Source organism: Scyliorhinus torazame, chromosome 15, assembly GCF_047496885.1.
Source record: "Scyliorhinus torazame isolate Kashiwa2021f chromosome 15, sScyTor2.1, whole genome shotgun sequence".
NCBI lineage: Eukaryota > Metazoa > Chordata > Chondrichthyes > Carcharhiniformes > Scyliorhinidae > Scyliorhinus > Scyliorhinus torazame.
The window spans coordinates 178,532,101-178,550,323 of record NC_092721.1 but is presented as its reverse complement, the minus strand read 5'-3'; the positions used below and the strand labels follow the sequence as shown (position 1 = coordinate 178,550,323).

The window sequence follows — 18,223 nt, the reverse complement described above, 5'->3', positions numbered from 1 at the left end:
CCCTGCACATTCTTCCTTTTCATATGACAATCTAATTCCCTTTTGAATGCTTTGATTGGAACTGCATCCACCATTTTCTCAGACAGTACGTTTCAGACATTTAGCCACTCACTGCATGGAAATGCTTTTTCTCGTATCGCCTTTTTGGCTTCTTTCGCCTTATCTTTCTCCAATCCTTATCCTTTCACGAATTGGAAACGTTTATCCTGATCTACTCTATCCAAGCCCCTCATGATTTTGAATGCCTCTATCAAATCTAGAATTACTTACTGTTTAGAGCTGCAGAACGTGTTGAGCATGAAATAAGCAATTTCCTGATGTGATGAGCAATTAAGAGAAATGTGAATGTTTTTCGGTATTATTTGCATCCATGTCCATGTATGTAAATGTATTTTTTGCATATGGTAAGGAACTGGATACCATTTTTACATGGGCACAGTGCTTCTTTATGTCGTGTATTTTTAGTGTCAGTTACAAAATTACCTTTTCTTTGTTGCAGTGATGCTGGCATTAAACCAGTGAATGGTAGCAAATCCAAAATTGTAAAATCAGCATCTCTCCCTGGGAAAAATGGCAACCCTACCTTTGCGGCTGTCGCTGCGGGATATGACAAGAGTTCAGGTACTAACTACTTTGTCCAGCTGCTGAATGGTAGGGCTGTATATATGGAACACTTCCTTTCATTTGCTACTAGTAAACTTGTTAACTAACCATTAAAATATTCCACTCACCAAATCTTTTGTAATATGTTTGCAGGCAGCAGCGGTCCAATGAAAGCATGTTTAAACAAAGCAGAAGCCTGTGGCAACATTCCTACCCCTTTATGTAATAGTATGGCTTCCTTTGACAGTGATGAATCGGATACCAGGTGAGACCATACAGTCTGTCTAATTAACTGATAGTAAGTTTTAGAATAAACAGGGAAAGTAATCTTTTTATTTCTTTCTAATTTATTCCCTCCCGGTTATAGCCACCATGAAGAATTCAAAAAAGACAACTTTAATAAGCCTTAGCTGACTTGTATTTTTAATTACTTTCCAGTAGGCTTGCAGTTGTATGAATATCTTTTATGATGAGCATCTTTATGATGAGTAAGCTAACATTTCATGTGTAATTTATGTAGATTATTTTAATGTACATGATGAAGAACAGCCATGTGAGAATTAGCTATCTCTTCTCTATTCTGTTTGCTGAGATTGGTCACTTGGGCCCACCATTGATGTGATTTCTAAAAATAAAATGCCTTTTTTAAACTTTGCATTCCAGCTCCAGCTTATTGAGTCCATGCAGTATCAGTACCACCAGCACTTCGGAGTTTGCCCCTCCAAATTCGTTTTCAGCTTTTGGACCCAGCAACTCTTTCAATCTTACAGGAGGTAACACGAATGAATGATCTGTAGATTGGGATTATCTTGGTAATACATAGGAGTGTGTGTAGGGCCCCACCTTAAATGCTGGGCAATGAATTTGGATGCATAATAGTTCCTGGGCGGATCGGCGGGCCGGCCTCTCTAAAGGAGGACCTCCTTACCTCCCCTGCCCCGCAAGATCGATCCGCCATCTTCTTGCGGGGCGACCGCGGGGCGGACGGCAACCGCGCATGCGCGGGTGACGTCGTTTACGCTTTTCCGCTTTCACGCGGCGCCAAGGCCCGGCGCTCGTAAATGACACGCCGCTGCTCCTTGCCCCCTGGGGGCGGGAGAATAGGGGGCTATTCCGACGCCGGAGTGAAACACTCTGGATTTCACTCCGGTGTCGGGACTTAGTCTCCCGATGTGAAGACTAGACCATGAAATGATATCATGTCAGCAGTCCCAGTACTTTAATGTCGGCAGTTCATGTTAACTTGTGCTTATCCAGTGAGCAGGTGAACCGTATCGACCAGAGAGCTGCTAGGGTTCTATTCGTTAGTTGGCTGATCTCAGTCACACCAGCAGCACTGTAACTGGTCTCGGCATGTCAAGTGAGGAATAGCAAGAAGTATCCTGCTCTGGTTGCAAAATCACTTCTAGTGACACCCGAGTGCAAAGTGGGCTCCACCTCTCCCAAGTGCTTTTGCATGAATAACGAACAGTGCAAGGCCACAGAAAGCAGCCATTAATAATGCATGGCATTAATGCTATTTGGTCAATGGGCTAGGGAAAGTCGGGGGTGGTGTGGACGGACGGTCAAGCCATCTTGGATCATAGTCAAATACAGATCATAATCAAAATCATCCTCTTAAATTATAGCGTATTTATAGTGTGGGATAATTGTTTCTGCTTAGTAAACTTGAAGTTACTGATAAATTGTATTTCATTAGATTGCAGTGCATTTGTGGACAAAATTGCATTTCTCATAGAGTTTCCTCATATAAAACAGTATTTTAATATGCTAAATTGCTTGCCCTTTCAGATGGCACGGGAAAGGGTGATGACATGTCATTGTGATTGCAGGTGCATGAGTTTAAATATTTTTCTAAAAGCAGTAGCTTGACCTAAAAGGTGTAGTGGAACTTGGTTCACAATTTTCTCCCAGAATTTATGGGGATAATGAGATCAGGATTTTGAGCTGTTGCTCTCCTTTCTCAACCTGGATCCTCCTGTCAACATGGCCAAGTAACTTGATTGAGTACAATGCCATATCTTCCTGCACTTGACTATTCTCTCTCCTCTTCATTTCCCCAACACCCCCCAACACCCCCCAACACCCCCACACCCACACACACACACACAGCTCTTCACAACCCTTGCAGCTTTTTCCTAGATGGGACAATTGAGGTGGCCTTTTTTTTCCTTTAAAAGATTAAATTAGTTGTCACAGGAGTCACCTTGCCCTGAGCAATGAAGGTGATGCTAGAGGCAATAATCATATTGGCAGTTTCTGCACCATTCATCTCCGTGGGACCTCTTCAAAATCAATAAGGGCCTGCCGGTTCAAAGTACACTTAAACCGGCAGGCTCTGTATTGTGATCATCTACAGCCATAACAGCAACTTTCACGCTACAGCTCTGCGCGGCCCTGCCCCTTTGAAAACAAGCAATTAAACCCTTAAAATCAATGTAATTTTAAGTTCTGTTCAAATGTCAATAGAGTCAGGCATGTTTGGAGGTCAGTTTGACCTCATCATCTATCTGACAAAAACAAGCCTGAGATGTTTTGAAAGTATCTGTGGCTTTCTGGCAGCTCCCGACCAATTCCGTTCCAGAGCCTGTTGCTCAAGGGTATAGGGGCAGCCAGCTGACTGGGTCTCTGCTTTCCCTTTTCATACAGTGCTGCACTCAGATCAAAGTTTTGCCGAGGTGGTGAGGAACAATGGAGACTGTCATTCATGATGAACACGATTAGAAAACTGCACAATAATCTAGTTTTATTCTCCTTAAAATACCACAAATTAAATTGCTGGCTTTGGGCATGCAGGCAGCCTACTTTGCAGAGTACAACCATATGCAACTCTCCATTTGCATTTTAAAGAGTAAATGCAAATCCTAACAAAAACTAAACTGTGTTAAGGAGGATCTCCCAAGTGTACATGCCTAAAAGCTTAGAAGTCATTCTGTGCTAATTTTGTTATATTTTGCCTGATGGGGAAAAATATATCACTTAGTCCTGTGCTCTGGGAGATGAAATAAAATGGCAATTTATTTTTCTTTGATAATGTGTCAATTTTTCTTTTTGTGTCCGGCCTTGTCCGCCATTACTTTGAAGCAGTGACTTTTGTTTCACAAGTTTAGTGCAGGCAAAACACCTTAGGAGATTCTCGTGATAAATGACACACATTTCCTCTCTTCTACAATATCAAACTTGGATTTGTTTTTTCAGTGAATTGAAATTGAAACATTGAATGTTTTCCTCTGTGACTGGTGTCTCCGTTATAACATAACAAGCAATTGGGATACAATTCTGAAATTCCGATTCCTACAAACAACGAACTGTCAACTAATTCACACCGGCTATTTCACTCCATTTTTAAAATATGTTCATGGAGCCTGTTTTTCGTGGCTCATTTAGATGGATGTGGAACATTTGAGTTTGGTGAAAGAAAGAAAAGCTTGCAGCTATGCAGACTTTCACAACCTCGTAATGTACCAAGGCATTTTGGGGGCAAGCGAAGAGCTGTGTAATTGTTGTAATGCAGGAAACATGGCATCCAATATGCACACAGCAAGGTTTCTCAAAAGGCAATGCGACGATGACCAGATAATCTATTTTTAATCATAGTTGTTGAGCCAGAAATTCCCTTGCACATCTTCAAATAGTGCCCAGGAGTGTTTATATGAACATGCGAATTACGAGCAGGTGTAAGCCACTCAGCCCCTCGAGCTTGTTCCGCCATTCAATAAGATCATGATTGATCTACTTGCAACTTCAGCCTCACATTCCTGTCAACTGATGACTTTTCACCCCCATAATCACTAAGCTGTCTTCCTCTGCCTTAAAGATATTCAACAACTCTGCTTCTACTGCCTTTTGAGGAAGAGAGTTCCAGAGACTCATGACAGCCAGAGGAACAATTTCTCTTCATCTCTTGTCTTAAATGAGCGACCCCTTATTTTGTGACCCCTGATTCTAGATTCTCCGACCGGAGGAAACATCATCTCTACATCCACCCTCTCAGTGCCCCTCAGGATCTCGGGTCAGCCCCGATTGATCCTGTCCAACTTCCAGTGCTTTCTGCTGAAGCTGCTATGTTGAAAATATAATAAAACACTTTTATTAGAACACACGTGCATTCTGCAGGAATAGTTACTTTTAATTCCGTTAGATGAAATTAACATTTGAAAATCCAACAAAAGTAGCTGGCTTTGAGGAGCTGGTTAGTAGGACGAGGAAGAACTGCAATCAGCCACTTGGGATCAGATACAAAAGAAACACGAGCAAAGTAACCGATATTTGAACTGGACATCAGTGTGATGATTGAAATTTCTAACCCACAGCTTACTACAAAGCTTATAATACGGAGTAATGCGGATGTAACTGCCAACTGTTGAATGTTTTAAAAATGGTGACCAGATTTATTTTACGATAATCTTTCAGTTGATGAAAGTGGAATACTTACTGAAGCAGGCAGTAGTTTAATTATTGTAACAGTGAGTTCAGTTCATTATTTAATAGCAATATTTTTGGCAATCCCTGGAGATTTGTGTAGCAATCATGGGTAATAATCTTACTGGGACTTGCAATCAAATGTTTTTTAAAAATTGCATTCTCCAGGTATCATTTTAAAAGAAAATGAAAGATTATGTAATTTTAGGGGGGGGGGGGGGCACGTGTACTGCACAAAGCAGTGGGATAGGTCTGCAATAGGTTGGGAGGGCAGGGGTGATAAAATGACGAAAGGGAAGTTGCTGCAAGATAAGAGTGTGGCAATGGGGCAATAAAACAAAGCACAGGTCAGCGGAACATAGAACATTACAGCGCAGTACAGGCCCTTCGGCCCTCAAAGTTGCGTCGACCTTTGAAACCACTCCAAAGCCCATCTACACCATTCCCTTATCGTCCAAATGTCTATCCAATGACCATTTGAATGCCCTTAGTGTTGGCGAGTCCACTACTGTTGCAGGCAAGGCATTCCACACCCTTACTACTCTCTGAGTAAAGAACCTACCTCTGACATCTGTCCTATATCTATCTCCCCTCAATTTAAAGCTATGTCCCCTCGTGCTAGACATCACCATCCGAGAAAAAAGGCTCTCACTGTTCACCCCATCTAATCCTCTGATCATCTTGTATGCCTCAATTAAGTCACCTCTTGACCTTCTTCTCGCTAACGAAAACAGCCTCAAGTCCCTCAGCCTTCCCTCATAAGATCTTCCCACCATACCAGGCAACATTCTGGTAAATCTCCTCTGCACCCTTTCCAATGCTTCCACATCCTTCCTATAATGCGGCGACCAGAATACTCAATGCGGCCGCACCAGAGTTTTGTACAGCTGCAACATGACCTCATGGCTCCGAAACTCAATCCCTCTACCAATAAAAGCTAACACACCGTACGCCATCTTAACAACCCTCTCAACCTGGGTGGCAACTTTCAGGGATCTATGTACATGGACACCGAGATCTCTCTACTCATCCACACTACCAAGAATCTTACCATTAGCCCAGTACTCTGTCTTCCTGTTATTCCTTCCAAAATGAATCACCTCACACTTTTCTGCATTAAACTCCATTTGCCACCTCTCAGCCCAGCTCTGCAGCTTATCTACGTCCCTCTGTAACTTGTAACATCCTTCCGCACTGTCCACAATTCCACCACCTTTAGTGTCATCTGCAAATTTACTCACCCATTCTTCTACGCCCTCCTCCAGTCATTTATAAAAATGACAAACAGCAGTGGCCCCAAAACAGATCCTTGTGGTACACCACTAGTAACTGGACTCCAGGCTGAATATTTCCCATCAACCACCACCCTTTGTCTTCTTCCAGCTAGTCAATTTCTGATCCAAACTGCTACATCACCCTGAATCCCATGCCTCCGTATTTTCTGCAATAGCCTACCGTGGGGAACCTTATCAAACGCTTTACTGAAGTCCATATACACCACATCAACTGTTTTACCCTCATCCAACTGTTTGGTCACGTTCTCAAAGAACTCAATAAGGTTTGTGAGGCATGACCTACCCTTCACAAAACCGTGTTGACTATTTCTAATCAAATTATTCCTTTTCAGATGATTATACATCCTATCTCTTCTAAACCTTCCTAAGACTTTGCCCACAACAGAAGTAAGGCTCACTGGTCTATAGTTACCGGGGTTGTCTCTACTCCCCTTCTTGAACAAGGGGACAACATTTGCTATCCTCCAGTCTTCTGGCACTCTTCCTGTAGACAAAGATGACTTAAAGATCAAAGCCAAAGGCTCAGCAATCTCCTCCCTAGCTTCCCAGAGAATCCTAGGATAAATCCCATCTGGCCCAGGGGACTTATCTATTTTCACACTTTTCAGAATTGCTAACACCTCCTCCTTATGAACCTCAAGCCCTCCTAGTCTAGTAGCCTGTATCTCAATATTCTCCTCGACAACATTGTCTTTTTCCTGCGTTAATACTGACAAAAAATATTCACTTAGCACCTCTCCTATCTCCTCTGACTCCACGCACAACTTCCCACTACTGTCCTTGACTGGCCCTACTCTTACCCTAGTCATTCTTTTATTCCTGACATATCTGTAGAAAGCTTTAGGGTTATCCTTGATCCTACCTGCTAATGACTTCTCATGTACCCTCCTGGCTGTTCTTGGCTCTCTCTTTAGGTCCTTCCTAGCTAACTTGTAACTTGAGCACCCTAACTGAACCTTCACATCTCATCTTTACATAAGCCTCCTTCTTCCTCTTGACAAGTGTTTCAACTGCTTTAGTAAACCACGGTTACCTCGCTCGACCACTTTCTCCCTGCCTGACAGGTACATACTTATCAAGGACACGCAGTAGCTGTTCCTTGAACAAGCTCCACATTTCCATTGTGCCCATCCCCTGCAGTTTTCCTCTCCATCCGATGCATCCTACGTCTTGCCTCATCGCATCATAATTGCCTTTCCCCCAGATATAACTTTTGCCCTGCGGTTATATACCTATTCCTTTCCATCACTAAAGTAAACATAATCGAATTGTGGTCACTATCACGATAGTGCTCACCTACCTCCAAATCTAACACCTGTACTGGTTCATTACCCAGTACCAAATCCAATACGGCCTCGCCTCTCGTTGGCCTATCTAAATACTGTGTCAGGAAACCCTCCTGTGCACATTGGACAAAAACTGACCTATCTAAAGTAATCGAACTATAGCTTATCCAGTCAATATTTGGAAAGTTGAAGTCCCCCATAACAACTACCCTGTTACTTTCGCTCCTATCCAGAATCATCTTTGCAATCTTTTCCTCTACATCTCTGGAACTTTTCGGAGGCCTATAGAAAATCCCTAACAGGGTGACCTCTCCTTTTCTGTTTCTAACCTCAGCCCATACTACCTCAGTAGACGAGTCCTCATCAAACGTCCTTTCTGCCTCCATAATACTGTCCTTGACTAACAATGCCACCCCACCCCCTCTTTTACCACTTTCCCTGAGCTTACTGAAATATCTAAACCCCGGCACCTGCAACAACCATTCCTGTCCCTGCTCTATCCATGTCTCCGAAATAGCCACAACATCGAAGTCCCTGGTACCAACCCATGCCGCAAGTTCACCCAACTTATTCCGGATACTCCTGGCATTGAAGAAGACACACTTTAACCCGCCTTTCTGCCTGCCGGTACACTCCTGCAACTTTGAAACCTTACTCATGAGCTCACTACCCTCAACCTCCTGCTGAACTAGTTTAAACCCTCCCAAAGAGCATTAGCAAATTCTCCCCCCCCAAGGATATTGGTACCCCTCTGGTCCAGGTGTAGACCATCCCGTTTGTAGAGGTCCCACCGACCCCAGAATGAGTCCCAATTATCCAGGAAACCCTCCCTCCTGCACCATCCCTGTAGCCACGTGTTCAACTCCTCGCTCTCCCTATTCCTCGTCTCGCTAGGTGGAACCATTTATCAGCACTTTCTGTCTGAGAAAATAGGGGTGTGGTGGTCATGATCTGAAGTTGTTGAACTTTTCTTTTTAATTTTAGAGTGCCCAATTCATTTTTTCCAATTAAGGGGCACTTTAGCGTGGCCAATTCACCTACTCTGCACATCTTTTGGGTTGTGGGGGCAAACCCCACGCAGACATTGGGAGAATGTGCAAACTCCACACAAACAGTGACCCAGAGTCAGGTTCGAACCTGTGACCTCGGTGCCGTGAGGCACCTGATGTTGTTGAACTTAATGATAAGGCTGTAAAGTGGCTCATCAAAGATGAGTTGCAGTTCGGCGAGCTAATCTTTCTATAGTTGGGGAGTTCAAAAAATGTGAAGCAGGAACAAGAAGCCATTCACTTGCCAAATTTATTTAATATCAAACCAAATCATAGCAAGAGTTCATTACATGTGGTTTATCAAATGGAGTTGCTCAGTCCGTGAGAAAGCGCTGTGTAGTTGATTCCTGATCAGTGAAGATAATTCAGTAGCACCCTCCTATATTTATCCATTCCATGCATCCCCATTATTTATTCCTACCCTTTTGCACTCCCTGCTACAATAGCATACCTCGGGTAAATTTGTGACTAAGATGGACGCTGCCATCCCAGTTTCCATTCAGGGGACCTCTTTTCATCGTTAAAAAGAGCACAATTGTTTTTTCAGCTCTGCAGTTTTTGCGCTGGAGCAGAATGTTGTTGGATGTGTGGTTAACATTTCCTGCATTTGCTTTTACTGCGCAAAGATAATCCAAGTTGCATTTTACACATTTGGCAAAACTGTTAGAAAAAAAGGATTGTGACTATTTTTTACAATGTTTTGGGTGCAAAAAATAGCTGGTATCAAAAGGAAAGTGTTGGAATATTCATTTGCACAGAATAAGCTATGAATGTGGGCTTTTGCTTCACAATGAGATTAAAGCTGAGTCGGGTACACATATATTGCGCATCAATATTTTCAGCGTTCTCTAACTTGATAAATATGCAAACAGAGCAACGAGATAGCTTAAAATAGTGCAGAATGCTACATATGGACATAATTGCCGAGTGCATAATAAAGACACATGCAAATGTCTAAAACTAACTACTGAAGTAATGAGTAGAATATTTATTCGGCACTCATCCATTTCAGTCCTCACTGCTCTGATACTAAAATTAGCTTGAGGTGTTTCATGTGCTCAATGGCTGGAGCAGACAAGGCATTGTCAGCATTTCTGTGCATGTGTAGCAAGAAATAAACCACTTTGGGTATTTTTGTAAATAAAATTTGATCTTTCTTAATGGTTACTTCTAAAGCATTCTGCAGCGCAATTACAGAAACCATATGACAGGGTGTGACTATTACTTTCAATCTTTATTATAATAACAAATGATGACCTGAGGAAGGAGCAGCGCTCCGAAAGCTAGTGACATCGAAACAAACCTGTTGGACTTTAACCTGGTGTTGTAAGACTTCGTACTATAATAACAAAGGGAATAGCTTCATTTGGTAAGATGATGGATTGTTTGCCGTGATCTCTGAAGTGGAACTTGAACCGCTTTTCACTCCCAAGGCTCGAATGCCACCCATGGGGAGGAGGTTGATGCCACTTTGTACAATTGACAAATCTCCGGGCCCAGCATCATGCAGAAACAGTGCTCCCCTCAATGCCCTTGCAGAGGATGGTGTGAATGGGATACTTTATCTAGAGTTTCCTTAATGATAGAGCAGGGTTATAAGAGTGAGCATCCATGCTCCTGTGAGAAAATGTCCATGTTTATGAAGCTGATACAACAAAGTAGATACAACAGGGACAAAATGTAAGGAAACACATGCAAATATGATTGCTGATTGTTGCGGGAGCAGAGTGTTCAGCCATGGCCCGTGTGAGCTCTGGAGATGCCTGTAGTCCCTTGCAGCACGGTTTCCCTCATATCGATCTTTTCCTTGTGACTTCAGCAAAACGCTTCAGACAAGAGTTGCATAGTTAAAAGAAGTAGGATGAGAGGAGGGTCAGTGGAGCAAGAACACAGGCATGGACCAGTAAGCCAAATGATCTGTTTCAGTGCTGTAAATTCTTTGTAGGAAGCCACTTTATATTTAAAGGAAGATGCGTGTTCCAAAATAAAGTTCAGGAAGTGGGTGGGCTGGCACAAGTGTGATAAGTGGATTATGTTGGTCAGATAGACAGCCCTGTGTGAATGCCATTTTATCTAGCTCTTGTTGCTGCTGTATTAGAGAGGGAAACCTGTATTGTAGAATTGCTGCAGAGCCTCTTTCCATGTCCCTGTTGTATATACTTTGTCCATAACTTTAATAAACTTTTAAAATTGAGTTTCTGGGTGAGAGGAAGCTCTATAGAGCAGATTCCTTTTTTTTGTATATTTGGCATATTGTCCCAACAGTGAGTCATATAATAATTTTTATTAGTGTCACAAGTAGGCTTACATTAACACTGCAATGAAGTTACTGCGAAAATCCCTTAGTCGCCACACTCCGGCACCTCTTCTGGTACCCTGAAGGAGAATTCAGAATGTCCAATTTATCTAATATCACGTCTTTCGGGACTCGTGGGAGGAAACCATAGCACCCGGAGGAAACCCACACAGACGCCGGGAGAAAGTGCAGACTCCGCACAGACAGTGACCCAAGCCGGGAATCAACCCCGGGTCCCTGATGCTGTGAAGCAACAATGCCAACCACTCTGCTACCGTGCCGCCCACAAGTCTTCTAAGTCAATAAAAATGTATAATAGGGCAGAGGCCGCAGGGGGGTTTGGCGTTGCCAAACTTGCTTCATTATTATTGGGTGGCGAATGTGGACAAGGTGTAGCAGTGGTGGGAAGGAGAAGGGGTAGAGTGGGTTAGGATGGAGGAGGAATCTTGTAAGGGGTCTAGTTTGAGGGCTTTGGTGACGGCAGCATTGCCAATGGCTCTGAGTAGGTATTCAGGGAGCCCAGTGGTGCAGTCCACGGTGAAGATATGGAATCAGCTGAGGAGGCATTTTAGGGTGAAAGGGATGTCGGTGCTAACGCCGCTGTACAAGAATCATGGGTTTGAGCCGGGAGGGGTGGATAGTGTATACAGAAGGGGGGGGGGAAGTGAGGCTGGTCAAGCTGATTGATTTGTATTTGGAGGAAGGGTTTGCCAGTCTGGAGGAGCGAAGGGAGAGGGTAGAGCTGCCGAATGGTAATGAGTTCAGGCATCTACAGGTTAGGGTCTTTATACGAAAGGTCTGGTAAGAGTTCCCTAGATTGCCGGGATACACCCTGCTGGAGCGACTGCTGCTTCTGGATATGGAAGGGGAGGGAAGAATTGGGGATATATATAAGTGGCTGGGGGAGCAGGGAGGCAAGCGGGTGGTGAAGATCAAGGAGAAATGGGAAGCGGAGTTGGGAATGGAGATCAATTGGGGCGTATGGAGTGAGGCACTGCGAAGGGTAAACGGGACCTCCTCTTGTGCAAGGATGAGCCTGATACAGTTTAAGGTGGTGCACAGAGTGCATATGACCCGGACGAGAATGAGTGGTTTTTTTCAGGGGGTAGCAGATGAGTGTGAGAGATGTGGGCGGGGGCCAGCGAATCATGCGTACATGTTTTGGGGTTGTGAAAACTTGGGAAGATTCTGGGCGGGTGTGTTCGCGGTCTTAGCCAGGATAGTGGAGGAGGGAGTGGACCCGGACCCTTTGGTGGCAATATTTATGGGAAGGAAGGCCGATGTCTTGGCCTTCGCCTCTCTGATTGCACGGCGACAAATTTTGCTGGAGTGGCGGTCGGCATCGCCACCGGGGGTAGCAGCTTGGTTGAGTGACCTGTATGACTTCCTGCGGTTAGAGAAGATAAAGTATGAGTTAAGGGGCTCAGTAGGGGAGTTTGAGAAAAGGTGGGGGATGTTTGTGACCGTGTTTGAGGAGCTGTTCGTCGCAGGGGGTTGGGGGAGGTGGGTGATAAGCGGGGGGGGGGTGGGGGGGTGAAAAAGGAGAAAAATCTGTACAAACTGTATAGTTGATTGTTGGGAAGAATGTTTCCGGGGTGTTTATTTGCTGTAACCTACTTTGATACAAGTTTGAATAAAATGTGATTTAAAAAAAAAAGTATAATAGAAATTAATATAAAGTCAGTAATAAATGTATTGTTAAGTGTTTACATTTATAGACCTGTGCTGAAGCACTTCAAAGTGAGCACAAGTGATATTTGTGCATTTGGTATCAGCTGCACATTCATTCCAGTTGAGCAAATTCTATTCCATTCCCCTAAGCATTTTAATGATAGATGTTTAATGTGCATTATTATTTAATTCTATTCTAGAGGTCTTCAGTCCTCATGTACTTTCGAGAGCAACCTTTAACAATCAGGAAGTTGCCCAGAATTGGCCAGATTATAGTTCTGCTCCATCTACATCTATTTGGGATACATCCTCACCTGATGCTCGTCATACCTGGTCAACTAGCACTGTTTCTCCAACTCATTCAACTTCAGTAAGTAATGCTGTGCAAGAAATAGCAATAAACATCAGCCCATTGAATGTCTGTACAAGAGAATGCATAGTAGTTGTAAGTTCAAGTTTAGTAAAAGTGTATTCCAATTATTACTTTGCAAAGATCTTTCATTCCTACAACTCTTCCCATGCCCAATAGCTCCAAAAACATAGAATGGATATGTGAAAACATTTTAGAATGGAAATGTGAAAACATTTAACAAACTAATATAATCAAATAAAATGTACAGTACGAAGTCTTACAACACCAGGTTAAAGTCCAACAGGTTTGTTTCGATGTCACTAGCTTTCAGAGCGCTGCTCCTTCCTCAGGTGAATGAAGAGGTATGTTCCAGAAACACATATATAGACAAATTCAAAGATGCCAAACAATGCTAGGAATGCGACCATTAGCAGGTGATTAAATCTTTACAGATCCAGAGATGGGGTAACCCCAGGTTAAAGAGGTGTGAATTGTATCAAGCCAGAACAGTTGGTAGGATTTTGCAGGCCAGATGGTGGGGGATGAATGTAATGCGACATGAATCCCAGGTCCCGGTTGAGACCGCACTCGTGTGCGGAACTTGGCTATAGGTTTCTGCTCGGCGATTCTGCGTTGTCGCGCGTCCTGAAGGCCGCCTTGGAGAACGCTTACCTGGAGATCAGAGGCTGAATGCCCTTGACTGCTGAAGTGTTCCCCGACTGGAAGGGAACATTCCTGCCTGGTGATTGTTGCGCGATGTCCGTTCATTCGTTGTTGCAGCGTCTGCATGGTCTCGCCAATGTACCACGCTTCGGGACATCCTTTCCTGCAGCGTATGAGGTAGACAACGTTGGCCGAGTCACACGAGTATGTACCGCGTACCTGGTGCGTGGTGTTCTCACGTGTAATAGTGGTATCCATGTCGATGATCTGGCACGTCTTGCAGAGATTGTCATGGCAGGGTTGTGTGGTGTCGTGGTCACTGTTTTGAAGACTGGGTAGTTTGCTGCAAACAATGGTTCGTTTGAGGTTGCGCGGTTGTTTGAAGGCAAGTAGTGGGGGTGTGGGGATGACCTTGGCAAGATGTTCATCGTCATCAATGACGTGTTGAAGGCTGTGAAGAAGATGACGTAGTTTCTCCGCTCCGGGGAAGTACTGGACGACGAAGGGTATTCTGTCGGTTGTGTCCCATGTTTGTCTTCTGAGGAGGTCGGTGCAGTTTTTCGCTGTGGCGCGTTGGAACTGTCGCTCGATGAGTCGAGTGCCATATCCCGTTCGTACGAGGGCATCTTTCAACGTCTGTAGATGTCTGTTATGCTCCTCCTCGTCTGAACAGATCCTGTGTATACGGAGTGCTTGTCCATAGGGGATGGCTTCTTTAATGTGTTTAGGTTGGAAGCTGGAGAAGTGGAGCATCATGAGGTTATCCATGGGTTTGCGGTAAAGCGAAGTGCTGAGGTGACCGTCCTTGATGGAGACGAGTGTGTCCAAGAATGCAACTGATTTTGGAGAGTAGTCCATGGTGAGTCTGATGGTTGGATGGAACTTATTAATGTCATTGTGTAGTCGTTTCAGTGATTCTTCGCCGTGGGTCCAAAGGAAAAAAATGTCATCTATGTATCTGGTGTATAACGTCGGTTGAAGGTCCTGTGCGGTGAGTAGGTCCTGTTCAAACTTGTGCATGAAGATGTTGGCGTATTGGGGTGCGAATTTGGTCCCTATGGCTGTTCCGTGCGTCTGGATGAAGAACTTGTTGTCGAAGGTGAAGACGTTGTGATCCAGAATGAAGCGGATGAGTTGCAGAATTGCGCCTGGAGATTGGCAGTTGTCGGTGTTGAGTACTGAGGCTGTTGCAGCAATGCCGTCGTCATGGGGGATGCTGGTGTAGAGTGCCGAGACGTCCATTGTGACGAGGAATGTTCCTGGTTCAACTGGTCCATGGGTGCCAGTTGAACCAGGAACATTCCTCGTCACAATGGACGTCTCGGCACTCTACACCAGCATCCCCCATGACGACGGCATTGCTGCAACAGCCTCAGTACTCAACACCGACAACTGCCAATCTCCAGACGCAATTCTGCAACTCATCCGCTTCATTCTGGATCACAACGTCTTCACCTTCGACAACAAGTTCTTCATCCAGACGCACGGAACAGCCATGGGGACCAAATTCGCACCCCAATACGCCAACATCTTCATGCACGAGTTTGAACAGGACCTACTCACTGCACAGGACCTTGAATTCAGAACAGTACTTCAAAACAGTACAATTCACACCTCTTTAACCTGGGGTTACCCCATCTCTGGATCTGTAAAGATTTAATCACCTGCTAATGGTCGCATTCCTAGCATTGTTTGGCATCTTTGAATTTGTCTATATATGTGTTTCTGGAACATACCTCTTCATTCACCTGAGGAAGGAGCAGCGCTCTGAAAGCTAGTGACATCGAAACAAACCTGTTGGACTTTAACCTGGTGTTGTAAGACTTCGTACTGTGCTCAACCCAGTCCAACGCCGGCATCTCCACATCACAAATAAAATGTAGTTAGCTAAGAAATTTGACTACTTGCAACAGAAGGGTAGAGAAGGAAAATACATTTGTCACTCGCTGATAAGTGTTGATCTGAGGTTGTTCGAGAAGCTCCACAGGAAAGACTCGCACGAGATCTGTGCCTTCTCATCGACTAATCTGCTGGTAGCAGGCATCCATGCTGCAATAGTCACAGCTATCAAATACTATCTTTGTTGTTTTACTTGGAGCACATGAAGTGTCTCAGAATGGAGTATGATAGAGGGATGCTGGAAATTGTGTGTCTTTTTGTAAGCTGCTGGATAAATAGCATGCCATGTGGGGGGTGCATCCATAACTCTTGTTAAGTGTGCATTAAAGATTCCTTGTTAACATAACCAGTAACTAAAGATACTGGCTTTTGTACCTTCTAATAATTTAACATGAACTTGCCTCTCTTTTTCTCTTCTTTTTAGTCAATGCTTTTGGGTAACTCCACCAGCAGCCTTTGGTCCACCACTCCTTTCAGCAATCCGATATGGTCCACTAGTCAAGACAACAGTCTGCCCTTCTCCACTCCAACAAGCAACAACTCTATGGCAACTGTCGATCTTATAGGAAGAGAAAATGCAGCCCCTGGCATGATAGAAGACCTTGGCCGAATGTTTGATCCTTGGAAGAATCTTGACAATATTTGGAGACCCACTCCAGGAAGACGAAGCTCTGACCCCTGGTCGAATAATTCTAGCTTTCCTCATGAGAACTAATCTACAGGTGTCCACAGCTGTGGGTAATGCACAGAACCTATGACACTGCTTAAAGCGGGAAATATTGATCAAGCTGAGCCTGTAGTCCAGAAACCCTCTACTCGAGTTTCTTTGCACCACTCCAGCAGCTGTTTAATTGGAGTCGCACAAGGAAACTGGTGAATGTTCCTGGTATTGGGATCCAGTTCTCAGCCATAACTAATCATTATTTTCGCTTCTTGCCACACGATTATGATTCACATCTGCTATAAACAGTTCCTCAATCCCGACTGTAATTATGGTTTGTATAAGATTTCTGTTACAGTTGTAACAGGCTTTGTTCGTTCTGTATTGGAGTTTAAAAAAGAAAATCACTGAAGTATTTGGTCACTTCCTATGTTCAGTGAGATACACCTTAAAATTTATTTTTGGTTTGGGAAATAAAAGGGAACAAGACATAAGACTTTTATGCGCATCCCTTTGTATTACATCCATATAAGGCATTGTGATGTGTTTTTAAGATAATGGAGACCAGTTCCTCTCCCGGTATTAAGTTCAAGTTCCTCTGTTTTTGTGAGAAAAAGAATTAAGGGAACCCTTTGTTTTTAAAATGCAAAGTGGACGTTTTAGAAATGGGAATGTGTTGGTAAGCGATAGGTAATTATGTATCCAGCATTTTGGCTTTCATTTGTATTTAAAAGGGCAACAGAAATCATCAAGATTATGGCAGAGCATATTGCGGAAGAAAGCTGTAATCAGTTTATTTGGTTTTCCTTTTCTTGTCATCATAATGTGCTTCACAATGTGTGCTGATCGCTGTTTACTCTGGCTGAAGCACACAAACCCAAAGTTTATGGAGGCAACGAGATCCCCTTTGTGTTCTTTGATTGAAACACTATTCTCTGGGTTGTACTTTTTTGAGATAAATAAAGTTTTTCAGAAACTGAACTTTTGTCCCCACGTTCATTTTTAAATAAATTAACAGGAATGCTCCGTTCATCTGTTGTTGCTATTCAGCACATTGCAAACGTTTAGCGCCATCTCATGGTAGAAGGGTGGAACTGAACTTTCAAATAGCACATCGCTTCATGTCCCTCATACATGCTCTGTGTACTTCCTTCAAATGTGGGGGGGGGGGCAAAATCACGGAAGATCACCTTTTTTAAGAACCATCCCTTCATGGATCACTCTACATCATTCTTGACCCCACAACCTACTGTGCATATGGTCTTGAATCTATATTTCCTCCACGTTACCAATGTAAAATGATACCACAGTCGCATTCACTGACTTCAAATCTTATTGCAGCTTTTTGATTTCCTCTGTGCATTTAGTTTTGTCTTTGATTCTGATTTTGGCTGTTCTGTTTTCTTTAACTTTTAATGCATGTCCCGTGGTGCTTTTGCTCAACCTGGATTTCACTGGGCCCATGCCAGTGACTGGGTTCCAACATTGCCAGCACTAGTTCCTGCCATCAACAGCACAGTTTGTTTCAGACTTTCCTGAAAGGTTCATTGTGAACAGATGGAAATGATCTCTGAAGGAAGTCATTTACTTTATGCAGCCTTTGGTTTCTGACCGTACTTGCGAATTCCTTTCAACATTGCTGACTTTCAGGAAAAGAGACCCTTTCAGGACTGAATCGTCCTGACTGGGTCACATCCATATGTCTTCGCGAATTGGTATTAAAGTAATATCTCGGGCCAGACTGACAGGAAAACGGACAGTTAGTCCATTGAGACTTTCCATACTGTTATGGTGTAACTTTAGCACCATGTGACTCGCACCATTGCCACTGGCCCCATCCCTAGTACAGACCAGCCTCTCAACCATATGGGAGTCGGAAGAAAAAGCAGTAGACCAATTTTAGGGAGGAAATCTATGATACCCCTTTCCAGTTCCCAAAAGCAATATTCAATCCGTGGTAACCAATACCCCCCAGCATACTTTTTTGTATGTTGTGATGGCGCTCGTGAGGTTAGGAACTCCTCGG

The 18,223-nt window shown here is 43.8% G+C and overlaps 1 protein-coding gene across 1 annotated transcript in view; it reads left to right on the top strand.

The window, feature by feature from the left end:
- Positions 1-17,178, top strand: part of tmem131 (transmembrane protein 131) — a 253,551-nt gene extending 236,373 nt beyond the window's left edge. Inside the window, exons 37-41 of the mRNA XM_072477208.1 lie at positions 500-621; positions 757-868; positions 1,267-1,376; positions 12,823-12,992; positions 15,961-17,178. Coding sequence (XP_072333309.1) covers positions 500-621; positions 757-868; positions 1,267-1,376; positions 12,823-12,992; positions 15,961-16,251 — 805 coding nt within the window. The 3' untranslated portion in view covers positions 16,252-17,178. The remainder of the gene's footprint in view (positions 1-499; positions 622-756; positions 869-1,266; positions 1,377-12,822; positions 12,993-15,960) is intronic.
- The last annotated feature ends 1,045 nt before the right edge of the window (positions 17,179-18,223 follow it).